This window comes from Saccostrea cucullata, unplaced genomic scaffold (genome assembly GCF_032062105.1).
Source record: "Saccostrea cucullata isolate Sc308-1 unplaced genomic scaffold, CSIRO_AGI_Scuc_v1 ctg151, whole genome shotgun sequence".
Lineage (NCBI taxonomy): Eukaryota > Metazoa > Mollusca > Bivalvia > Ostreida > Ostreidae > Saccostrea > Saccostrea cuccullata.
Window position 1 is genome coordinate 18,616 of NW_026928016.1, and position 23,859 is coordinate 42,474.

At 33.7% G+C, this 23,859-nt stretch overlaps 4 protein-coding genes across 4 annotated transcripts; 2 read left to right on the forward strand and 2 right to left on the reverse strand.

Moving 5' to 3' along the window:
- Window positions 1-63: 63 nt before the first annotated feature.
- LOC134276186 (perlucin-like) lies at window positions 64-6,645 on the reverse strand. Its single transcript, XM_062758462.1, has 5 exons — window positions 6,497-6,645; window positions 4,855-4,952; window positions 4,638-4,734; window positions 4,233-4,464; window positions 64-125 (listed from the first exon to the last, which is right to left on the reverse strand). Exons 1-5 carry the CDS (start codon window positions 6,543-6,545, stop codon window positions 71-73), a joined length of 531 nt encoding a protein of 176 aa, XP_062614446.1. The 5' UTR covers window positions 6,546-6,645; the 3' UTR covers window positions 64-70.
- On the forward strand, window positions 6,560-10,656 carry LOC134276187 (perlucin-like). The gene is made up of 5 exons (XM_062758463.1): window positions 6,560-6,687; window positions 7,544-7,635; window positions 9,760-9,856; window positions 10,108-10,339; window positions 10,606-10,656. Exons 1-5 carry the CDS (start codon window positions 6,636-6,638, stop codon window positions 10,631-10,633), a joined length of 501 nt encoding a protein of 166 aa, XP_062614447.1. The 5' UTR covers window positions 6,560-6,635; the 3' UTR covers window positions 10,634-10,656.
- On the reverse strand, window positions 10,377-15,909 carry LOC134276184 (MAP3K12-binding inhibitory protein 1-like). Its single transcript, XM_062758461.1, has 9 exons — window positions 15,769-15,909; window positions 13,887-14,006; window positions 13,330-13,560; window positions 12,504-12,600; window positions 12,327-12,398; window positions 12,037-12,192; window positions 11,530-11,627; window positions 11,101-11,169; window positions 10,377-10,869 (listed from the first exon to the last, which is right to left on the reverse strand). The coding sequence occupies exons 1-9, from the start codon at window positions 15,826-15,828 to the stop codon at window positions 10,789-10,791; spliced, it is 984 nt and encodes a 327-aa protein (XP_062614445.1). The 5' UTR covers window positions 15,829-15,909; the 3' UTR covers window positions 10,377-10,788.
- A 114-nt stretch (window positions 15,910-16,023) lies between these two features.
- On the forward strand, window positions 16,024-23,677 carry LOC134276188 (E3 ubiquitin-protein ligase RNF8-like). The gene is made up of 8 exons (XM_062758464.1): window positions 16,024-16,218; window positions 17,472-17,585; window positions 18,191-18,799; window positions 19,150-19,362; window positions 19,639-19,818; window positions 20,735-20,939; window positions 21,408-21,797; window positions 22,098-23,677. Exons 1-8 carry the CDS (start codon window positions 16,129-16,131, stop codon window positions 22,136-22,138), a joined length of 1,842 nt encoding a protein of 613 aa, XP_062614448.1. The 5' UTR covers window positions 16,024-16,128; the 3' UTR covers window positions 22,139-23,677.
- The last annotated feature ends 182 nt before the right edge of the window (window positions 23,678-23,859 follow it).

Consider the following 23,859-nt stretch of genomic DNA (forward strand, 5'->3'; position numbering starts at 1 on the left):
CAAAATTTATTTGTTTAAATGTAAGGATTCCGATTCAGAGTGTTATGTAATGGCATCCTTTGCTTTTTGTTTACACCACTGGGTCCGACCTCTTTCCAATTAAAGTCAATGGATCACCATTCAAACTGGAAGAAAAAATTAGAAGCATGCATGTGAATCCCATGGATCACCTGAGATGCATTTGTTTGACAAATGAATATACAGATCTAAAGATCGTAACTGAAACACATTACTACAAAACTTATAGTCCGCCGTATCAATATTTGTTGAATTCAACATATTTTTAGAGGAAAGTTTTATGGATTGGATATCCCTGTCATGTGCACATAACCGTGACTCCATGAATCATGCAAAAATTTAAATAACACAATAGTTACATCCATGAATATTACGGTACATACTCGCATATTTCGTTTTTTCCTATCAAGACCATTACCGTTAGTCCATAAACGGCACTTGGCAAGTTAAAAATGGCTGTTCCATCAGTTATGCATACAATGACATATATGTCTGTGATACAATATTAAACATATAATTTATGCGGTTGTATATTTTTCTACAACAGCTGCGACATTAATTCCCGTACTAACAGCCAAAGATGGCATATTATCGTTTGATTAAAATAATAAATCTAGGTTAAGTTCTATTTCGGGTACGATCGGACCATTTTGGACAGAGTACTTGGACTTTAGAAAAATTCCAATTATTTGGGGGAGGCGGCATGTGTTTTACAAACATCTCTTGTTCACAAATGTATTCCTCTTGGCAAGATTGACTTTTCTTGGGGTAACATCAAATTTGATTTCGTGGTCCTGACTTTTAAGTTTGACCCACTTTTGCCGAAACTTTCGAACTTTGACCTTGGCCATTACTTTTGAATAGTTGATGCAAGGGCTTTCATACTTCACATGTGTATTCAATGTGACAAGACATTTCAAAGGAAATAAAAATTACTTGACCTTGACCTTAGAGTTTGATTCACTTTTTGAAAAAACTTTTACCTAGATCATAAATTTTGAACCGTAAGTACAAGAGTTTTCATATTTCACAGGTGTATTCCTTGTGACAAGACTTCTTACTTTCTTTGGATACCAACAATTTTAATCTTTTGACCTTGACCTTTTTGTTTCACTTGAAACTTTAAACTTTTCCATAAGCTGTCATATAAGCATAAGTTTTTCAGAAGCACGTCTAATTCGTTATGTGATAGCTGCAACGTTATTTCCCGCTCAAAGAATCGGAGAAAAACATTTTATTTTTCATAGTTACACCTGTGCAAATTATCATATAAAATGGGATTTTTTTTAAGATATAAAGATCATATTCAGATGTCAATATTTGAAAATCAATATAAAGAAATAAGCTGTCTATCTAGTTTGTTGTTGTTGGGTGGTTTATTATGTTTGTTTTAGGTCACCTGAGTACACTCAGGTGACCTATTGCTATCGGTTTTCGTCTGTCGTCGTGCGTTAACATTTGATTCGCTTCTTCTCTGCAACCACTCAACCAGTTTCAACCAAATTTGGCATAAAGCATCTATGGGTGAAGGGGAACAAAAATTGGGAATTTCTTGGTCCCTGCCCCCTGGAGCCTGTAGGGTGGGACCAAAACCACTAAAATTAATGCAATCTTTAAAAAATCTTCTTCTTTACCGCTGGAGATCAAGCAGTCAAACTGTTTGCATGATTGTAATCAGCATTGAGTCCTTTACTAAAATTTTGAAATTCATGGCCTTTGGGGTTCTAGTGCTTGGGCGGGGCTAAATAGATTATATAGTGAAAATGCATTACTTTTTTTGAAAATCTTCTTCTCTGCTCCTGGGCATTAAATAAACTAAATAAGTACATACATGTACTTATGTTGATTAAGGCTGCCTCTATCGAAATTGTGAATTACATGGCCCCAGGGTCAGGGGTTCTTAGGTGCTAAGGTGGGGCTATATAGAAAATGTATTAATTCTTTAAAAATCTTCTCTGCTCCTGAGTATTAAACCAATGAACTTTCTTTGAAAATCTTCATCTTTGCTCCTGGGTATTTAATAAACAAACCAAATACATATAATTATGTTGAATAAGGCTGCCTCTTCCAAAATTGTGAACTTCATGGGCTCAGGGTCAGGGGTTCTGGCGTTAGGGTGGGGCTCTGTTGATTATATAGTGAAAATGCCAAAATTCCTTGAAAACCTTCTTCTCTGCTCCTGGGTATTAAACAAACTAAACAAGTACATAGTTATGATGAGCAAGAATGCCTCTTCCGAAATTGTGAATTTCATGGCCCTTGGGTTGGGAGTTCTGGGGTTAGGACGGGGCTCTATTGATTATATAGTAAAAATACATTAATTCTTTTAAAATCTTCTTCTCTGCTCCTGGGCATTAAATAAACTAAATAAGCACATAGTTATGTTTAATAAGGCTGCCTGTACCAAAATTGTGAAGCTCATGGCCTCAGACTTAGGTGTTCTTAGGTGCTAGGGCGGGGCTATATAGATTATATGGTGAAAATGCATTATTTCTTTGAAAATCTTCTTCCTGCTCCTGGGTATTTAATAAACAAACCAAATACATAATTATATTGAATAAGGCTGCCTCTTCCAAAATTGTGAATTTCATGACCCCTGGGTCAGGGGTTCTGGTGTTAGGATGGGGCTGTAATAATTATATTCTAGTAGTGAAAATTCTTTGAAAATCTTCACTGCTCCTGGGTATTAAACAAACTAACCAAGTACATACATGTAGTTATGATGACCGAGAATGTCTCTTCCGAAATTGTGAATTTCATGGCCCTTGGGTTGGGGGTTCTGGGGTTAGGGCGGGGCTCTATTGATTATATTGTGAAAATACATTAATTCTTTTAAAATCTTCTTCTCTGCTCCTGGGTATTAAATAAACTAAACAAGTACATAGTTATGTTGAATAAGGCTGTCTCTTCCAAAACTGTGGATTTCATGGGCTCAGGGTCAGGGGTTCTGGGGTTAGGACGGGGCTCTATTGATTATATAGTGAAAATGCAGAACTTCTTTGAAAATCTTCTTCTCTGCTCCTGGGTATCAAATAAACTAAACAAGTACATAGTTATGTTGAATAGGGTTGCTCTTCCAAAATTGTGAATTTCAGCTCCCCATGGCCAGGGTCAGGGGTTCTGGTTTTAGGGTGGAGCTCTATTGATTATATAGTAAAAATACATTAATTCTTTAAAAATCTTCTCTGCTCCTGAGTATTAAACCAGTGAACTACATACACAGTAATGATGAGGAAGGATGCCTCTTCCAGATTTGTGAATTTCAGCTCCCCAGGGTCAGGGGTTTTGTTGTTAGGGTGGGGCTCCAATGATTATATCTAGTGAAAATGCATGGATTCTTCGAAAACCTTTTCCTTTGCTCCTCGGTATTATGCCAATGTTCTAGGTACATATTAATGATGATGAAAGGTACCTCTTCCAAAATGATTAATTTCAGGGCCCATGGGTCAGGGTACTTGGGTGGGGGTTACATAGTCTAAATATAAATTAATGCTTTGAAATCTGCTTTTTGGTATTAATCAACCATTTATGATGAAATAAAGTTTATGATAAAATTTCCACAATTTTGAAATATGTGCCCCAGGGTAAGTGGTTCCTGTGGGGTGGGGTGCACAATTGGTCATAAAGTGGAAATGCATTTTCTCTTTGTTACTCTGATCTACCTCTGGGTATTAAGTAACCAAAGTAATTAAGCTAAGTGTATAATTATTGTAAGCAATAGTGCTTCTTTCAAAATTTTGAATTTCATGGCCTTTGATTTAAAACACGAACCAATTCAATTGTTGGAAGGTTATTACATGATACTCAGGTGATCTATAAGGCCCGTGGGCCTCTTGTTTGTTTAATGATGTGATCAAACGATCGACTTGCGTGATAATTTGCATCATGCAAGCCAATTGCTTAAGCATCAACATAAAATTTGTTTTAATAACTGACAGTATTTTCTTATATTTATACATAATAAATAAGAATGCAGAATGCAAACCCTGATTAAGAGATTCGATGATACCTTTAATTACTGTCCTAGCTGTCAATATATAAAATGATGATTAAATCTAGCATTAGAGACGCATGTAGGATTTACTGAGTGGTCTATGGACGCGATTAGCCCAAAAGTACATCTGTATGTCACTGGACACTTGCCTGATTTTCAATATTGTGCTAGTATTGGTAAATTTACCGGTATGATAAAAATGGATAATAATCAATTGTACCTTGTTTTACATAAGAAGTTCATCTTCCAGGCACAACTTTCGTCGTTCCACATAAAATGTTTGTGTGGCAGAAGGTCCAGGCAGTTTTCGTCGGCCCCTATTCTCTGATAATGACTTGGTTCCCCGGGCGCCCAGCGTGTGTAAGTGAAGGGCCTTCCTTCCTTCACCCACTCCCACTCGTTTTCTACCAAGAGATCCGCTCCTCCGAGCCAAATACCGTCTGTCTGATTGTCTGTTGTATGAAAAATTGTGGTGAAAAATGATGTATAAGAGTCTGTATATATTGTAAATCAAAATACTAAGTACATAAATCGCCATTTAGCCTTCTTCCTAATCAATGTTCAGTTAGTTCATAGATTAAATACACATGTATTGTGTGTTTAAAATAAGACATTAATACTTAACACCGTGTCCAGGCGCTGTTTAGATACGATTCCACCCACAGCTGTTCCTGCTCAGACTCTATGACGGCCAATTCTCCGCCATAAAGTTCGCAAAATTTCTAGAAATACCAACAGAAATATGATATTTTACACTTTTATGTTGTAAAAACGAAAAAAGAGGTTTCTTTTGAAATTCTAGCTGCATACGACAAAATAGCATCAACCGATTAATTGGAGACCATAGCTTGGATCCAAGACACTCGGAGAATGGAGAACAGATAGCAGGCTTCTCCGTGCATCATGAAGCCATTTGGACAGCCCTGACCGTAGACTGACTCTACAAACAACAAATTGATAACATTACACTCTTAAGAAATGTTAGGCTCTTTGAAATTTTATAACGAGCTATATGCTTCAGTTATATATTATCGTTTCATCGTTCGAAATGAATAATATATAGCAGTTACTAATTATGTGAGTCAACGTACGGATGACCTCTCTTCGTACGTCAAACAAAAATTTATACCTACTTATTAAGGAATCTTTCCAAATGACTGCTATCTATAACTATCTGTTACCGACACTCTAACTTTAAGAGTTCGAAATTCGCTTTCACGCACAAACTAGGGCATGTCGTAAGATTGTTTAGAAATAGCTTCACCCGTTTCAAACTATCGTTGATGCCCTGGCATACCCAACAGACTATACAGTGGGTCCTTAAATAAACTAGGATTCAGTACGTTTTGATACGTATGTCATTGTATGCTTCAAAAGACAGTTGGCATTTCGATGGGCACTAATTGTGGTCCTTTATTAGCTATCTTTTTAAAAATATAATAATATACATGCATTTGTGAATCTTCATCTATGGATTCGTCCGTTTATTCCTTGGATGGAAGACAATTTCCTATTTAACCCAAAAACTTCTACATCAGAAGAAGGAAGCACTTGCTGTGGCATTCAACTCGTCATTCATTTACTTGTAATTATATTTAAGACGTCGTTTCATTAAATAATTTAATTTTACTTGTAACACGTCATTTGAATGGATAAACGATTTTATCCATTTTGTATAACATAACTTGCCTACGTCACAATGAGTTACGTCAAAAAACGTATTACTGCGCTTGACGTTACTTTTAAAATTTAATCAATGTTATTAGTTATCCAGGTTCAATGGGGGAAATTTTTTTTATTCCATACACCCTGAGGCCGAAGGCCTGAAATTAAATTATATTTGACCTGGATAACGAATTTATTTCCTCTCTGGTCATAAAAATACTTTGTAAACATCTAGCGTTTGTCTCAATCTATCGATTAGATATCTACGTATTACAATGCATCGTGACGTCATGTTATTTGGTTTTTATCATAGAGAATGTATGCATTGTGACGTCACGTTTTATTTACACATTTACACCCGACTTTGTAACCAATCAAAGCTCGTGTTACAAGCTAGATAGGAAATAAGAAGCCTTATTCTGGGGGAAATTTTTTTTTATTGTCTGCACTGAAATTAAATTATAAGGAATGAAGCTTATTTCAACTTATATTATACGATATAACAAAACTTATATGGATAAAAGATTTTATCCATTTTGTATAACATAACTTGCCTACGTCACAATGATTTACGTCAAAAAACGTATTACTCCGCTTGACGTTACTTTTAAAATTTAATCAATGTGAAGCATTATTCTGGGGGAATTTTTTTTATTGTCTGCACTGAAATTAAATTATAAGGAATGAAGCTTATTTCAACTTATATTATACGATATAACAAAACTTGGGGCAGTTTACGCTTTTTTATAAACAGCTTCAGTGGATGTAAATTAATATTAGTTCAAAACTTAAAGCAGCCACAAAAAGCTCATTATTTACCTGCTTGAAAAAGGATGACAGCCAAACTTAAAACAGCGATCGCTTTCATTGTTATAGTTGCAATGTTTATCTATCGTAATATCTTATCTTTGTCAAGTTGTCAAAAGTCGATTACTAGCACAAAGACTGTTTCCTAAAAATGGGTGCAAACTGGATTTCTTTTGCCGTCATTCTGACTGTTCTAGCTTCTAGTAAGTATATAGGTTACCATATAAGTGATATTGAAAATTATTATACCTCTACTCTAATTACTCTATATAAAATTAATACCATAAAACTGTCTATTTCATTACGCTCATCTGAAGACTACTCCAGGGAAAATCAGAGCTACTCCCTGGGACTACTTCCTCATGAATATATTAGTAATTTTAACCAATCAAAGTGTTCAGTGGGCGGAGCGTTCAAGGAATCTCGAGTCTGTGACGTCATGTTATTAGCAATGTAACTATGACGTCAAAACATTTCGACATGCGATGTCAAAATCATACTTGAATTCTAGCAAAATGAAGACAACGATAATTCTTCGAAATGACAGTGAAAATACTTTTTAAAAATAATCTATTTGTTGTAGGACACGATGCATTACTTATCATATAGTGTGTTAAACCGCATGCATTTGTAATTGTCTCTACAGTGTTTTTTTTTTAATGTCGGAATATCTGGTAAAAAAAATTAAATCGCCCATGATTGTTTCGGTATAATAAAACAGTTATGGAATGGGAACTTGGGAAATAGCAAATTTATGGTTCGCCGCCTCGGGAAATAGTTTCCTCCCTCGGGGAACCATAAATTTGCTATTTCCCTCGTACCCATTCCATAACTGTATACTATACACTCTCTTCATTATGTGTAACCCAACTAAAACCCAATTATTCTTCAATATGTATTTATATCATTGTTATGTTAAGGACTTTGTTGTATAGTTGTCGTTGTCTATATTATGTACAACAACACATGAAAACATCCATAAATCTGAGTATTTTTACTTGAATAGCAATCGTAACATCCATGAGAAACTAAAAACAAGTCAGATCTGAAATTTTGCAGCAATAGCTGACTGTCCTAATGGTTTTCTTCAACATGATACGTCTTGTTACAAGTTTTTCCACTCTACAAGAGCAACATGGGCCGAGGCAATGGTAAGGATTAAACAATAAAACAAGATACGCTTGCAACAATAGTATTCCAGCAATGACTAATGATCATCACCTCAAAGGTGATGTATATATTCAAACTTGTTGTAATAAATGCATTCGTCAGGTTTCGGGAAAATGCAAAGCCCGGTATATATGGTAGTAGCAACTTGTACAGCGAGATTCCTTTGTATTTCTATAGTCCCCTAGCTACACCGGATTTATTTTTAAAAAATCATGCTTGAGGTCTGGTGGGCATAAAAATGGACAATTATTTAATTTTCTTCCGATACATGTATTTTTAATAATGCCAAAACTCATTTAAAAATGGATGTTTCATTTTTAACACAGCAACTTGTAATTGCGGTAGTATTCAAGAGAGGCTGAATCTCAATTTTCCTTAAAATAATGCTTGTTATAACTTTCAACCCGCATTGAAAAAGGTTTGTCTAATCTACAGAAGGAAAAATGATTTTGTTAGGCATGGCTTTGTCCAGGAAAGCAATAATGCTTGTTATAACTTTCAACCCGCATTGAAAATGATTTTGTTAGGCATGGTTTTGTCCAGGAAAGCCCCATAGCTTCTAAACCTGCTTCCAGATCTAATCTCGTCACTGCTGTCAGATTTTATAAATGGTTTTGAAAAGCAATCCTTCAAGTTTTGATCCAGATGTAAGGCTTCCACATCGTCTCAAGCTAAAGTCAAGAGTACACACAAACTAGTAGTTCTAGGAATGGGAGAGAATCGTGCTTTTTGGCTGCGGTTTGTGATGGGACTTCCAAAGGCTTGGGAATGAGTCCGGACCTGCTCCAAAAGCATAACGTGGGCAATCATTTAGAAAATACACATACGGAGTGAGAAATGATAATAACATAACTGAAGAAATATTTAATCACTTGAGATATCTCAAACTCGGTTACTCCATCATTACTCTCATCAATTGAATTAAATGAAAGAAATAATTCATTTGATACACGTATCATTTCAATTGATGTGATGAAATTCTAAAATACATTTAGAATTATTATTTGTTGACCTTTTTAACGTAATCGAAGGTATCTTTGACAACAATTTTGTTATTGTGAACATCAGATCGATCAGAGAGCAACAATTTGAGGGGGGGCTCAACTAAATTATCAGGAGTCATTTGGTGGACATATTTTGCCCGACATATTTTGCCCCCTAGTATGCAAATATTGGCGTTATTATGTACATTTACCCATATTATTAATATCAGATAGTCTACAGAGGTCGATAAGATCAGATAAGATAATTAGATTGCATATTTCTGCTACTACATACAAGATAAATCATGTTAACAAGCGAGAAAAGTATGTCAATATGCAAGATAACTAATATAGTATGTCTACATGCAAAATAATTACACGTATGTTGACATACAAATTGCAATTTAATGTATGTAAGTTTGTACATCTATGAAAACCAAATCATTGTCATTACATCGCCAATCCTACAGATTCTGACATTGGTAAATATATTTATTTTCGTCAGTATTTGATATAATCTGGCCAAGATGTTAAGTTGACATGATACATATTTATGTAACATGCTAGGTTATTATGTAGACATGCGACTTATTCATGACAAAATGCCAGATAATTACATGTATGTAGCCCTGCATGCGACTTAGTACCATTTATGTCGACATAAATAAATTTGAAGACTGATCAATACATGCAAATACTTATTACTTTTCCCCTGAAATTTAAGGTCATCTCTTATTACATAATTAATTGTTTGTTGCATTGATCTCTGCTGCTGAGGGATGTTTGTCAATAGAAAAGAGCAGTTGTTCAATTATGAAGTGCATTATTTGGATTTCTCTATTCAACAGACAGACCCATAGGAAGCAATTTAAGTGAGTGGGAGGGGGCAAACATTTTCGGTAGGGGGCACTAATAAGTACCAAAATTTCCCTATATGCTCGGGAAAATTTAATTCTTGCTTATATTTGTATTACATGTATAAAGGATTCGATACAACAGAAACCACAGCTCCCGAAAATGTCTTGCTAATAAATGCTTAATTGCTAAGGCGTCACTAAAAATATCAGTAAAATACCAGATATTTCTATATGGTTATACTCATTGGGTATATTGTACTTCTAGATGTATTGCCAAGTGTTCAAGTCACATTTAGCCGTTATTGAATCTGAGAGAGAACAGAATTTCATCGAGGGACTTTTACGCAGGGAGTACCACCGTGGTAAAGTTTGTTGGGCTTATATACATGTATTTTACTAGTAATTTTACAAATTTGTTACTTTGAATTCATAACTGTACCTATATGTTTTATTATATAAAATGAAAGAATTTACCATCTAGATTTCTTTTACCTGGACTTTTTCAAAGAAGTGTCTAAGATCTCATATGCTCTAAACCAAAGCATTTTATTGGCAAAGAATATCATAGGATCATTTTAATTCCTGGCAGTGTAGGGGATTGGTTCTATTTTAGGTTTGCCAGATGGCTGCTGGATTGATGGGACAGATGCTCTAGTGGAGGGAGAGTGGATGTGGACCACTACAGGTAAAAACATCATGAAAGAGGATTACCAGAAGTGGTACCCAGGAGAGCCCAACTCTGTCAGAAACACGGGAGAGGACTGTATGGATCTTCTACACCACGAGAACTACAACTGGAATGACGAGAGCTGTGAGGTTCAGAATAACTTCCTGTGTGAAACAAGGTATGTATGAGGAGAGAGGAAATTACACATGTATAAATGTGATTGATTTACATGTACTTATTTTTTGTCAAAGTCTGAGTCAGCAGTTTTTCAGCCATATTTGAGCAAAGACCATGCATTCATTTAAGCAACATTTTTATTACAATTGTACAGTGAAATGTTGTTAATATCTTGTAATATATTTGTACAGCACAATAATTATTACTGACGTTCTATTTTCTACGAATATTTGTCAGAATTTATTCATATGAAAATTTATCTTACAGTGCCAACACAGAAACTATTATCGGATAGGTCTATCCAATTTGATGTTTCTTCATGTTCTTAAAATAAAGTCACAGGTTCTTTTTTATTTGTTTTTTTCATAAAATCCATAGTTTAAACTACATACAAATGTTGGGTCACAGAATACATGTAATCCCTATTTGATAGTGTGAAGACCAGGATTGTCACACTCTGTTCATGGCCTTCCTCCTCAAAGATTCTCTAAGCATATGGATTCGATCATCAATATCTGATACTGCCATATTCTATTTCAAAACAAGTACACATTTTCAGGAATCAAAAAATTAATTAATGTTAATAATGAACAGAAGATGAAATTAATTAGATTTTAACAATGAACAAAACAAAATATTTTTAAAAAGTTTGTGGTTCACATGCTTTATGCTGAAGCATTATGCATAATACATGTATAAACATCTGTAAATATGGAAACTTATTTTGCTGAAACATAATATCTGTACAATGGAATATCTTACATTCACATCCTGAAAGTGAAGTGGCAGTCTAGCTGATGTTCTTCTTCTTTTGGAAGACATGGGTAAAGGCTGTCAAAAAAACCATGGAGACAATGAATTGTATCCACTAAACAGGTATGGTATATATCACAGCAGTTTTCCAGAGTGCACATTGCAGAGACATTTTAAATGTTTTTGAAAATCAATATTTTCAGATTGATTATCCCCTTGCTAATGAGTTGTGTAGGGACTATAATAGTATTAAGTTTTTTAACACACACTAGAGCAAAATGTTTTAAAAACATCATTGATTTTTTTTTGCACAACTCCACAAATCATCAACACAAGTTTTCTATTTTGAACAGCCACTCAAGTGTATTTAGGTTTATGAAAAACAAATCTACAAAACTTGCTGTTACTTTTGACCCTGTACCATGAAATGTTACTCACTATTCCACTGCTAAAGTATTCTGGTGAAAGACTCTCCAAGTATAATATTCGTTCTTCCATCTTCTTAACCCTGGTAAATAGATCCGTTCTTTGTTCTCCTGTGTAAAAATATGTAGTTACTTGTATTTCATGATTAATAAATAAGTTTTTAGTTCAAGGATTCCAAATTTACTTATGTACTTCACCAATTTAAAATAAGCCAAAACTTTAAGCAAGAATCTCTTCTTTTAAAATGATCATTATAACCTTCTGTAGTCTAAACACTGCATACTAAAGAGTTCTATTCCATGGTAATTTTATGCAGATAGAATGATATACAATGAAAATGAAATACATGTAGATGAACCCAACAGACACCTTGATACAATTTTTTTTTTTTTTGCAATGTGGAAAAAGTATTTTCAGCAATGAAGGAATGAAGAATAAAGATGTCAATTCCATAGTTTACAAAAAGTTAAAAAAATATATATATATATTTTGGTGATAATGATATTTAAAATGAATTACGTTTATCAAGCTTGAGGTGGGTCTCTATATTCTGAAGACGTTCCTCTATACCGGCAGAAAAACTTGGATCCTCCACGGGTTCCTTCTTCACCACAGTGACAGGGTTAGGCTGACTGATCTGGGTTTGTGGTCCTTGAAGATTCACCACTCTTGTCACTAAAAAATAAACAAGGAATTATACAGCTATACCGTGATATACAATGTATAAAAGCAAAATCATGCCCAAGTTGCTTACTATTTTTTTTTTTATATAACTTTTGAATGAAGCTAATCAGAGTAAAATTTATCACCTTTGATGTGACTTTTTCCACCAATTCTGGTATCAAACACTGAATCAACACGGGCACAGCTACTGTCAGTTTCTGAAATACAGGAAACATATTTACAATGTATTAAATTCTCTTTTATCTTGTTTATCACTATAATATCACTATACTAAACAAAAGCAATGGAAAGACACTGCTAACCTGATACTGGGGAGACTGTTGAACAGAACTCTCTAATATTTAGTTCATCCACCTCCTGTCTCTTTTGTTCAATGAAAGCAGCAATTCTCCTTTCTATCTAGAAAGAGAATAAGAAATTGTACTCTATCCAAGAGTGTTGATTTGTTGTTCTTGATCTTTAAAGATTTTTCATATTTATGTATATTTTCACAAGTTAAACTTGAATTCCACATTGCGGCCCCACCCTTCCTTTGGAGGTCATGGTATCTCCCCGGTAACTTAAGGAAATTATGGCCTTCATTTGATGAAACTTTAATCCCCTTCAACCAATGTTTATATAAGGTAAATACAAGTTTAGATAAAATTGGTCCTGTGGTTTTAATGAAGCAGTCAAAAATTAAAGTTAACGGACACACATATAAGCTCATTTCAATCTTCAGTTCAGGTGAGCTAAAGAGACTTTTGCTGAGACATGTAACTAAAGCTGTCACTGTAAACTCTATTTAATCTACATTTAGCAAATTTAAATCATTGTCCTCAGAATGGATATCATTTGCAAGCCTTTCAAAATCTGCCAGTACCCAGTACTTTTACCTTGTTGAATTCCTTATCATATCGGGCAAAATATCTTAGAAAGAATGTTTGAAAACATTTTTAATAAAAGCCACTTAAATTTCTACTTTATTTAACTTCAACAGAGGAGGTTTCAAAATATATCTCTTTAAATCTTTATTTCTTTGAAAGTTACTGACAAATTTAATGATATCATATATTACAAAAATTACTGCACTTCTTTTTCATTTGAAATAAAAAGGCAGTATTTAGTACTGATGATTTTATTCCTTACCTCTTGACTAGAAGCTTTGATCTGTATATTACTGTTGGCAATGCTGTCTGTCTCACTAGCATGGAGAGTTGACTGGGTTTGGAAGTTATCCCTAGTCTCGTGTTGTGTACTATCACCCTCACTCTCAATCATTTCCATCTCTACACTTGTGTCACCTAATTCCACTGAATCATCTGTACTTTTATCATTGTTGTGTAGGTCCTGATTTTTTTGTATTTTCTTTTGTATATCCTTTAAAAAAAAATGGCAAAAGCCTGCAGTACAATGTACATACAAGTACTAGTAGTGTGTTATATTTTATATAAAAATAAAATTCTTATCATTTTACTGCATCAAACTTTGTCACTGAAAGATGGCTTAGCCTTATTATTTTTCACATGACCAAATGATCACTTGATTCAAGTTACAGAATTTGTGTTTACAAATTACAACACCTCACTTAAGACCAACATTTGTGCAGGAATGTTCTACATATGGAATACTCTTTAAATCTAAGCCAGGTTAATTCAGTAGGCATCAAATAGAAATGAACAAACCCTCTGGAACTTTCTATTTACCTTTAAATCTGTTATGAGTCTCTTCAAACTGTTAATAAATTCTTTGCTACACACATTTTCGTGATGCTCCACTGAATCTCTTGGTAAAACGTCTAATAAATTGAAATCATTGTACAATACCTATGAAAAAAAAGTAAAAGTACTTTTAATGCATATATACAGTTAAACTTGTCTAATCTGCATATTGTGTATTCTGAATTCTTTCTTAAAACAACAATTCAGAACATTCAATAAATAAAATTTGTCTTCTAATCTGGAATGTTATCTAATTTGGTCAATAAGACTTAATTTCTATGGAACCATTTGACAAGTTTTACTGTAGCTTCAATAACCAATCCTGGTTGAATGTAAAGTTGTTGATTTTTCATAGAAAAATCCCATTCGTTTTAAACCTCCAATGCTGAAGAGTTACACAATAGTCTGCTTCAAATACTTGTACTCTAGTTCATTTCTACATGAAATAGTTGTAGAGTGAAGTATCTGAAGCAGACTATTGTGGAACTCTTCAGCATCGGAGTTTTAATTAAACGAAGGATATTTCTATTAAAAATCAACATCTTTATATATTGTTCGATTTAAACCTTTTAAAGGTAAGAAACGGAAGTTATATAGTAGGGCTGGGACAATACAACTTTTTCTATATAGATACGTATCACGATATTTGAGCCACAATACAATATGTTTCATTGCTTATAAAATCTTTATTAGCATTGAAATAAACAAATTTTTCTTTTCAAATAAGAATAATTTATTCAAAATAGTTGTTTATATGTTGTAAAACAAAAATATTTTACTGAAGTGGTGTTAATTTTTTTTTTATTTCAGATCTATTCTTATATTTAGCTTATTAATTTTATATGTTAAACCCCAAATGTTAAATAAACAAAGAAAAACAGAACTAAGATTTTTTTGGGGATATTTTGATATTTCATCATAATAATATGTATTGATATGGGTATCGTCCTCTCATATATCTCAATATATCGTCCCAGCCCTATTTTATAGTGATCGATAGAGAATTAAAAGGATGTCCATGGGAAAAAGTTGAAGTGGGCAGCTAATTCATTTAAGCCCATATTGATTGAAACAAGCAGTTGAAGTTGGGGCAAATAAGCCTTAATCACTTTGTGTGACATTGATCTGAGATGTCAACAGGACACCAGACGAAAATTTTTAGTCCCTTCAACATCTTGCTAAGATTAGGCCCTACATGTATATAAAGCATTAAAGCCATTGATTCGTAAACACACAATTACATCTTGAATTCGGCACAATGTAAGCCATTCATTCTTATCCATACTTCTAGAGTACATTTAAAATCCAAGCATGGAACAGGTCCAGTCCAAAGACTATTTCTACCTACCCAAAGTAGCTATTTTTACGTACCTTTTGTATTATCTGCATTTTGTGACCAGAAGACTGAACAGCGCAATACCATATTTTTTGATACAGTCGCACTAATGATGAAAAAGACAAAATTTGGGTGAAAAAAATGATTGCTTCCTGAATCCGCAGTTTTAAATTTATTCTTATGCAAAATTGATAATGTTTGAAGCAATAATTTTTTGGCCAAATTTATCCATCATCAGTGTGACTGTATCAAGAAATTTTGTGCTCACCACATTGCGCTGTTCCTGCATTTGGCCACAAAATGCAATTAAAGCAGAAAGTATGTAAAAATAGCTACTTTGGATAGGTTTAAATTCCTAATAGCTATTGGACTGAACCTGTGGAAATGCATCATCTTCTGCTGTTCTGCTTCTAAGCATTCAAAAGCTGTGGAACCATGACTAAAGTAGTGTTTATTTTATTAGAGTTGCTTTTTTATATCGCATAGTGTAAAATAACATATAATAGTCAATGTTTTAATTAAAGGACGTACTTGCAAAAATTCACTAAATAACTTTATCAAACGATTCATATCTTCGTGTAGCTCCTCCATCCTTTGAAATGTGGCTAACTTGATCCTAAACTAATTCACATGTACAAAAATTGTTTTATTAGCATTTATTTCATATAAAACTTGACTAAAATATTACAGTGAAATATATTTTACTAAAGACTTGAGTCAGATAACAGTTTTAGGGAAATTCATGCCCTCAGAAAGGTAAAGTCTTTGGTACGAATTCGATAAAGTATAAACTAGCATTGTCTAAATACACAAAAAATGATGACGTTTTTTTCATAACACCAAGAGCGGGGATATTGGATTTCATTCTTTTTTTTTTCAAGAAAACGTCAAATGACACAAGAGGGATTTACAATTGGACTCATTCGAGTTGGCGATAATGTTAAAAAGTATAAGCTGATTGATTTTCGCGGAAAAGACGAGGTATTGAAATTAGCCCATCTGCTCCAGCGCACTGTTCTCTGTTTTCGTTATCTTTGCTTATATGTTTCGAATTTCCTCGACAAAAAACTGTTATATATCATTGAAGCTCTCAAGTTTGAAAAATCTTAGCTGTATGTCAATACCTTCATATGGTACATCAAACTTTGAAATATTCCATTTGTATTGTATAATTTTAATTTGTAATCTAGCATATATTGTTTTGAAATGAGTAAGACATTCCAGTTAATGCTCAAACTTCAATTAGCAAACTAATATCAGGGACCTATATACTAACGGGATAGGCAACTCCTTCATCGCCATGTTTATTTACCCAAAACATCACGCACAAAACTACAAGTTTTTCAAACTCCGTTTATTCCCAGTAAACAGGGTATTTTCTGATTAATATCATTTATTCCTTTTATGTATAGGAATTGATTTATTGATAAATATGTAAGCATGATAATAATATAATTAAAATATAAAGGAAACAATCACCGAAATCGGCGATTTCTCGGAAATATGGCTGATCGGGGCATGTGCTAATTTTGCATAAAACAAAATTATTACGAAGATAAGGGGTATAATACGGTCTAAAAACAAATCTTGAATGATTTTTTGACAGATAATTTAAGGATTTTATCTCAAATATGCGATAGCTTTAGAGATATGATTAAATAAAGTTGACTTACGAAATCCCGCGACTTGCGAGATATCGCGAGACTTGCAGTAGTTTCCTATCCCGTTAGTATATAGGTCCCTGCTAATATTATAGAAAACAAATGAAAAAAAATATATAGAATCTCCCATGATTTGTAGTTGGATATGATTTTTATCCAACAAGTTGTGTGATTTTTATCCCCGAGCCTTGGCATGGGGATAATGCACAACAAACTGGGATAAAAATCATATCCAACTACAAATCATGGGAGATTCTTTTTATCCAATGTTTTATACATCACTATCAATGGTTCACACTATCATTCAATTAAACTCTGCTTCATTTTATATCACTCTAATGCAAAACCCATTGTAAGGTCACAACTGTGGGATATATATATATATATATATATATATATGAAAAAAATATCATGAGTCATATCCACGGGATAAAGGGTTAAAAATGGGATAAAAATAGAAATCATACCTGCTTGCAAATCAAAAGTTATGCAAAGCAAATGGAAAATTTTGCAACATTTGACTTGCCATACCATCTTTTGCATTTTTACATATTTTACTTTTTTTTAATATAGATAACAGTAGGAAGATCACAGGATGCCACAGTTTGCATCTTGTCCCCCATGATCTCGAGATGCCATGCTGTGTTTAAAAAAGATGGAGATACTTGGAGCATTAAAGATAATAAGGCAAAGTCATAGTTTCACTGTGTAGCAGAGTGCAACATCAATTTTGTTACTAACTTCACATAAACATGCCCATTTGTGCCCCTACATGTAACCTAAATTCATTTCTCGTACAAGATTAAAGGTGGAACATACATGGTCTAGACAAATGACACAGATGGATATAAAATAATGTTAAATGGAATGGAAGCAGTTGGAGGGTTAAATTTAATAGATATGAAAAGAGGCAATTTTTTGAATATATATGAAAGGCATGGGCTGTGTTAAAAAGTTTGTAGACAGATGTGGTAAAATTAATATCATGTAGGCTTTAACTACAAATTTCATAAGATACACAAAAAGTTAAGAGGTGTCGAAAACTTTTGATTGCTATGTTGATTAATTGCCAGTTTAACATTAAATACAATAAATCTCAAAAATCAAAATTGTTTAATGCTTCAGCATGATAACTCAAAAGACAAAAGTAAAAAAATAGATTTCCATCAATCGGTTGCTTATATATACAGAATCCGAGGCTCATTCTTTACATTCATTAACCTTTGAAAATATCAATTTAATTTATGTTTTCATTAATGCTGAACATTCAAAAACCTCATTTGTTATTGTAGAGTCTTAATGGAGTATTTATAAATGGAAAGCAACTAGAACCACACAAGTCCCATACTTTACAAGAGGATGACAAAGTTCAGTTTGGAGTTCCAAAGGCTGGTGAGAAAGCAGCTGAGTTCATCTTCAAGTTTCATTACAAGATTAAAGTTAAACGAGTAAGACCAAAAAGTTCTGATGAACCAGACTGCTCTAACAACAACCAGTTTGATAAAGACCGAAATCCACTAAAACGACTAAAACTGAACTCTGCTGAAAATGATTTGGATGACAAACCTTCATGCTCCAAGGAAAATATTCAGAAAAAGCAGCTTCCATTTGATGATTATAAGGAGAAGCTGAACAAGCAGAAGCAAGAAGCAGATTCCAAGTTAAAGGAATTTGAAACTAAACTTGCAGAGATGCAAAAAATGCTGAAAGAAAAGGAAGAAAAACATGAGGAGATGAAGAGGCAGTTAGAGGCGGAGAAACAGGAGCGAGAAAACCAAACACTGCAGATGAAGGAGAAACTAAAGGAGAAGGAGGATGAGATGGAACACCAGACCAGTGAAATGAGAGAAAGATTAAAAGAAAAAGAGCAGGAATTAGCAGCAGAACTACAGAAACGAGAGGTATGTGTATAGCAGCTTTACAATGTTTTATATCCTTTAACTGTGGAAATTACAGTACAAATAAATTAATGTAGAATTTTTTGAAATAAAAAGGGGAAAAATATATCTCACATTTGGTAGACTTATAAATTAACTTGAAGTTTAATTCTGGTCTGGGTTTGCTGTTGTTGAGTCATGTGGTTTTTCTGACTACCCATTATATAATAATGCAAGGGTTGAAACATTTTTTGCTGCTCATCGGATGGATTATCATTATTTCAAAAAAAACCATGGTTATACATTAAGTATAACCTACCCTGGCTGTAAGTATTTATAATCTGCAAATGGTTTCTTTGTTTCTGTCATTGTAGGAGGATGAAAAGAAAATGAAGGAGGAATTAGAAAACCAGCTGATGAGCAAAGAGGCAGAACTTCTTGAACAGCTTCAGACACAAAAAGAGGGGCTTATCATAGAGAAACAGAAAGTGGAAGAGAATTTACAAAAAGCCATGGAGAAAGCACTGGAGGAGAAAAACCGGGAACTGGAAGAACAACTTCATAAAGAAAAGGAGAGACTAGAGAAGGTATTTCAGATAGTATCAGGATTTGTGTGGGTTATCTCTAAAAATTCAATAAGCAGGGAACATTTAAAAAGTAGTAGTGGATACATGTATTGGTTTCCTCCTTTAACGGGGAGATGACATGAAATACCAGAGTAAACGTAAGATTACGTGATTATAGGTGGGGAAATTCCCCAAGTCTTTGGGACAACCCTGTTGTGCAATATACAAACAGTTGATCTATGTTTCCTATTATGTACATCCAAATTTTGATTGCCTATGTCTTGTCTTGTTTTCTAGGTAATTACACAGAAGGAAACAGAACAAAAAATGTTGGAAGCCCAGCTGCAGGCAACAAAACAAGAGAATGACCATCAGTCAGATGCCATACTTCAAGCTCGACAGGACATACTGACTAATTTTTCGGACTTGATGGAAACAGAGCTACAATGCAGCATCTGTAATGAATTATTTATACAGGTACTGTTCCTCAGTTTCCAAAGAAAAATGGATAATCATAAACAGAGAATAATACATACACTTCTCCATATCCCATCTTGTATGTTATACATGTATCAGTTAAGGCCTTCAAAGAAGGGAGGGTATATTGCTTCTGTTTGTCAGTCTGTCTGTCTGTCAACCAACAGTCTCCATTCATTTTCTTTGCACAGGTTGCACATACTGAAATGAAATTTGTATACAGATTAATTATAACAATATTAAGGCCAGGTTCTGTTTTGGGTACAATTGAAAAATTTTTGCCAGAGTTATGCCCCTTGGACTCAGAAAATTTCCAATTATTTGCAGTTGATCTTTCTGAACTTTTTCTTTGCATTTTTTGCACCTACTTAAATGAAATTTGATATACAGGTTTTTCATTTCCATGTACACTTTCCATGATAAAGGCTTGTGCATCCCATAACTATAATGTTATTGTATGTCCATGGGGGCTAGGGATGGGTGGGGGATAAGTGTTTCACAAACATCTCTTGTTACATCTGAATGTAGGAAAGATATTTAAAAATCATGCTCTCAAGAACTGCAAAATGATGATTGATCATATTCATAGGTATCCTCTGGCAATGTAGATTCAAATTTGCTCAAATCATGACCCTTGGTTTAGGGTAGGGTCACAATACTAGTATGTATCAGATCAAAGTTTTAGATGAAAATGCATAAGGAGAAAGATCTGCTCTGGAAAAACAGTAGGGTCATAGTGACTCAGGTTAACAATGTGGCCAATGAGCTTTTGATTTACAAATTTTGCCAAATGTGGCTAAGTGTGCATGGAAGTTATGGAAATGAAAATGCCTGACTAGCGTAAAGATATTCCTTATCTCAATTTCATCATTTAAATGTACATGCACTATTATTTCTGTATTTTTTTGTTTAATAGGCAACATCTTTGAATTGTTCTCACTCTTTCTGTGCATTGTGTATTGCTGAGTGGATGAAGGTGAAAAGAGAATGTCCAATCTGCAGAACACCAGTCACCTCACAAATGAAGTCCATCGCTCTGGATAACTATATAGACACCATGGTGGAGCATCTCAGTGAAGAGTTAAAAACAAGGAGGAAACAGCTTGTCACTTCCAGAAAAGGTAATGCTGGCTTTTAGTGCAATGCATGAACTTACACAGCATATTCAAAAAAGTGTGGATAAGAAATCTAAGCAGAGTTGATAGAGAACATAAAAAAGCTCATTATATACTGTCTGAATAAATGAACCAAAACATTATCGTCATTATGTAAAAAATACATTTTGTGGTGAAAAAAGACCACTCAGATACAACACACAGAATTAGGGTAAGTGAGACAAAAAATATTGAAGTGAAAACATTTTATTTCCAAGAAAATCTTCTGGAAGCTGAAGCTCCAAATATCTGAAGGTACAATGCTAATGTATGGCAAAAGTCAGATATTAATCGTAATGAATCTAAGATGTGTAGAATGAGCTGAAACATACCATGATAAAGATTTTAATCAGTTGTGTAAGATTTTTTTTTAACCTGTATTGGATCCATCAAATGAAAACATTTACCTGTGTATGGTATTTAAAATATTTGTAGAGGAACAGGAAAATATTGAAAGGCAAAAGCAAGAGGCAGCAAGAGCCAACAACAGAACAAATAACAGGGGAGCCAGAGGTGGGCGGGGAAGGAGGAGGGGTCAAGGTAGAGGTGGGAGGGGCCAACGTCAAGCCCAGAACACCACTGAAAACAGAGCAGGACATCGGCCAATCATAATAGAGAGTGATGATGAGACAGATGGAGGGCCTGTGGAGGTTGGTTTAGTGGAAGAGGAAGTGGTGGGGGAGGAAGCTGAGGAGTTAAGTGACAGTGACGATGTCAGTAGCAGTGACAGTAACGCCCATTTCTACAGCGACCCCTCAGACAGTGATTCAATAGAGGGAGAGGATGGGGTTTATTATGGAGGATATGGTCATTGCTATGTTTGTGGTTTGTATATATAAATATACTATCTATGATCAGTTCAGTTCAAGAAGAAAGATCACATGACTATTCTGTTTTTTGCCAATTTTTCAGTACATAAAGTTGGGAATATGAAATCTTACGCTATGAATGAAAAGAAAATCTGATTTTAAACCAGTAAAATCATGATTTTCTATCAAGAGATGCATCCTGCAGTCCAGGACAAATAATTATGAAAGGAAATCAATTGTTCATAGGTGGGTGCCTTTTAAAAGGACAGGAAATGTGAACGTGAATAACTTTTCAAATGTTTGTTTTCTCTTTCAGGTCACAGGGGCCACTGGGCCAATGGATGCCCGTTTCGGTAGACAAGTTTTGGTAGACAGAATTCCTGCCGACAAATAGTCACCCCATGTGTTCTCTGATGTTTTAATTTGCTCTTTATAGCATGGAATATTAACTTTTAAAAGTGTTTTACTTTGTCAATTTGAGATTTTACAGTAGTTCTGGCTGGGCTGTCATTGATGGATTAAGTATCCATATATCAATTTGAAATTTGTCAATATATATTGATATCATAAATGAAAACTAGTGCTTTAAGAAATGTTTTTCATCTTGTTTAAAAAATCAGTTGTCTTTTGTTAGAATGTACATGTGAATGCATCATGAGTAAGTTACTACATGTAGAATTGTTACAGCATCTGAAAACCATATGTAACAAAACAACTGATTAATATTAGCTGTCTGTTGCTTTAAATGAGAAATATATCACTGAATTAGTACTGTATACAGGGTTATTTTCGCCCCGTGTTATTTTCGCCCTTTCAGATTCGAAATTAAGTTTGCCCCATTTTAAATTCGCCCAGAAATATTTTTGTTTCAGATATTATACTGTTTACTTTGAATTCGTCCCGTTTTAAATTCGCCCACTTTCGACGAGGGCGAACAGGGCGAAAATTAAATGGGGACGAAAATTTCCCGGTATACTGTATTCATTGTGTGGATGTATAAAATAATTGTTTTCTCTTGAAGAGTAAAGATGTACGTTATAATTTTATAATGTGTCGTTTATAAGAACTCTTGCTAGTGTGCCAGTATTCAATCTTCCTCATATTTTTTTGTCAGTTCTGTGTTACTTTTTTTAGTCAATTTTTTTTTAATTTCATGACAGTAATGCTCTTTTTCTGATTATTCATTACTAATGAAAGTTTTGTAATTTTAAGTTTCACAGTTTTACTCAGGTATGACCAATAGCAAAAATAAGACTGATTTAAAAATAAAGATTTACATGTTATACATGTACATATAGTATTGATATTTTAAAGGGGCATGGACACAGTTTCAGCTAAAATTTCAAAACTTATTTTTCCATTTTTACAAATATTTAACTAAGGTCTTTCTAATGATCATCAAAAATTTGAACGCCAGTTGTCCAGATACAAGACAGATTTAGAGCTCCAAACATTTGTTATGTAAACAAGGCTAGTGTCATGTTTTTGTTTACTCAGGTTAATATACTAATATATGTTTGTTCAAAGTAGATAACTTCAAATAAAAGTTAATTTTAAATATCATTCTACAGCTACTATTGATTTGCTGAACTTCATTTTGTTAAAAATATGATATTTTCTATATGTAAACAAAAACGGGCATGAGCCTTGTTTACATTATGAAGAACTTTAAGTTCTGTATCTTGTTTGTTAATCAACAATTGATGTTCAAATTTTTGCTAATCAATAGATGATGCCTTAGGTGGGAATAGTAAACATTAAAATTGGTTTTAAAAAATCAGTTGAAACTGTGTCCAGGCCCCTTTAAAATCAATATTTTGTTTCAGTTGTTACATTACTACACGTCATCAATGACAGTCCTGATTATTGGTACTTTATTAAACTTATTTGAAATTCTCTTGATATTCAATTATTTATCTTTATGTATTAATACTTTGTTCAAAGGTATTTAATACTCAGTCTAGTAATGGTATATAATTTCTTATAAAAAGTCCCAATAACTCAAGATACCTATGTCTTTTTAAGTGAGGGAGACATCTATTGGTTTTGAGATGAAAACGTAACTATATAAGGCCATC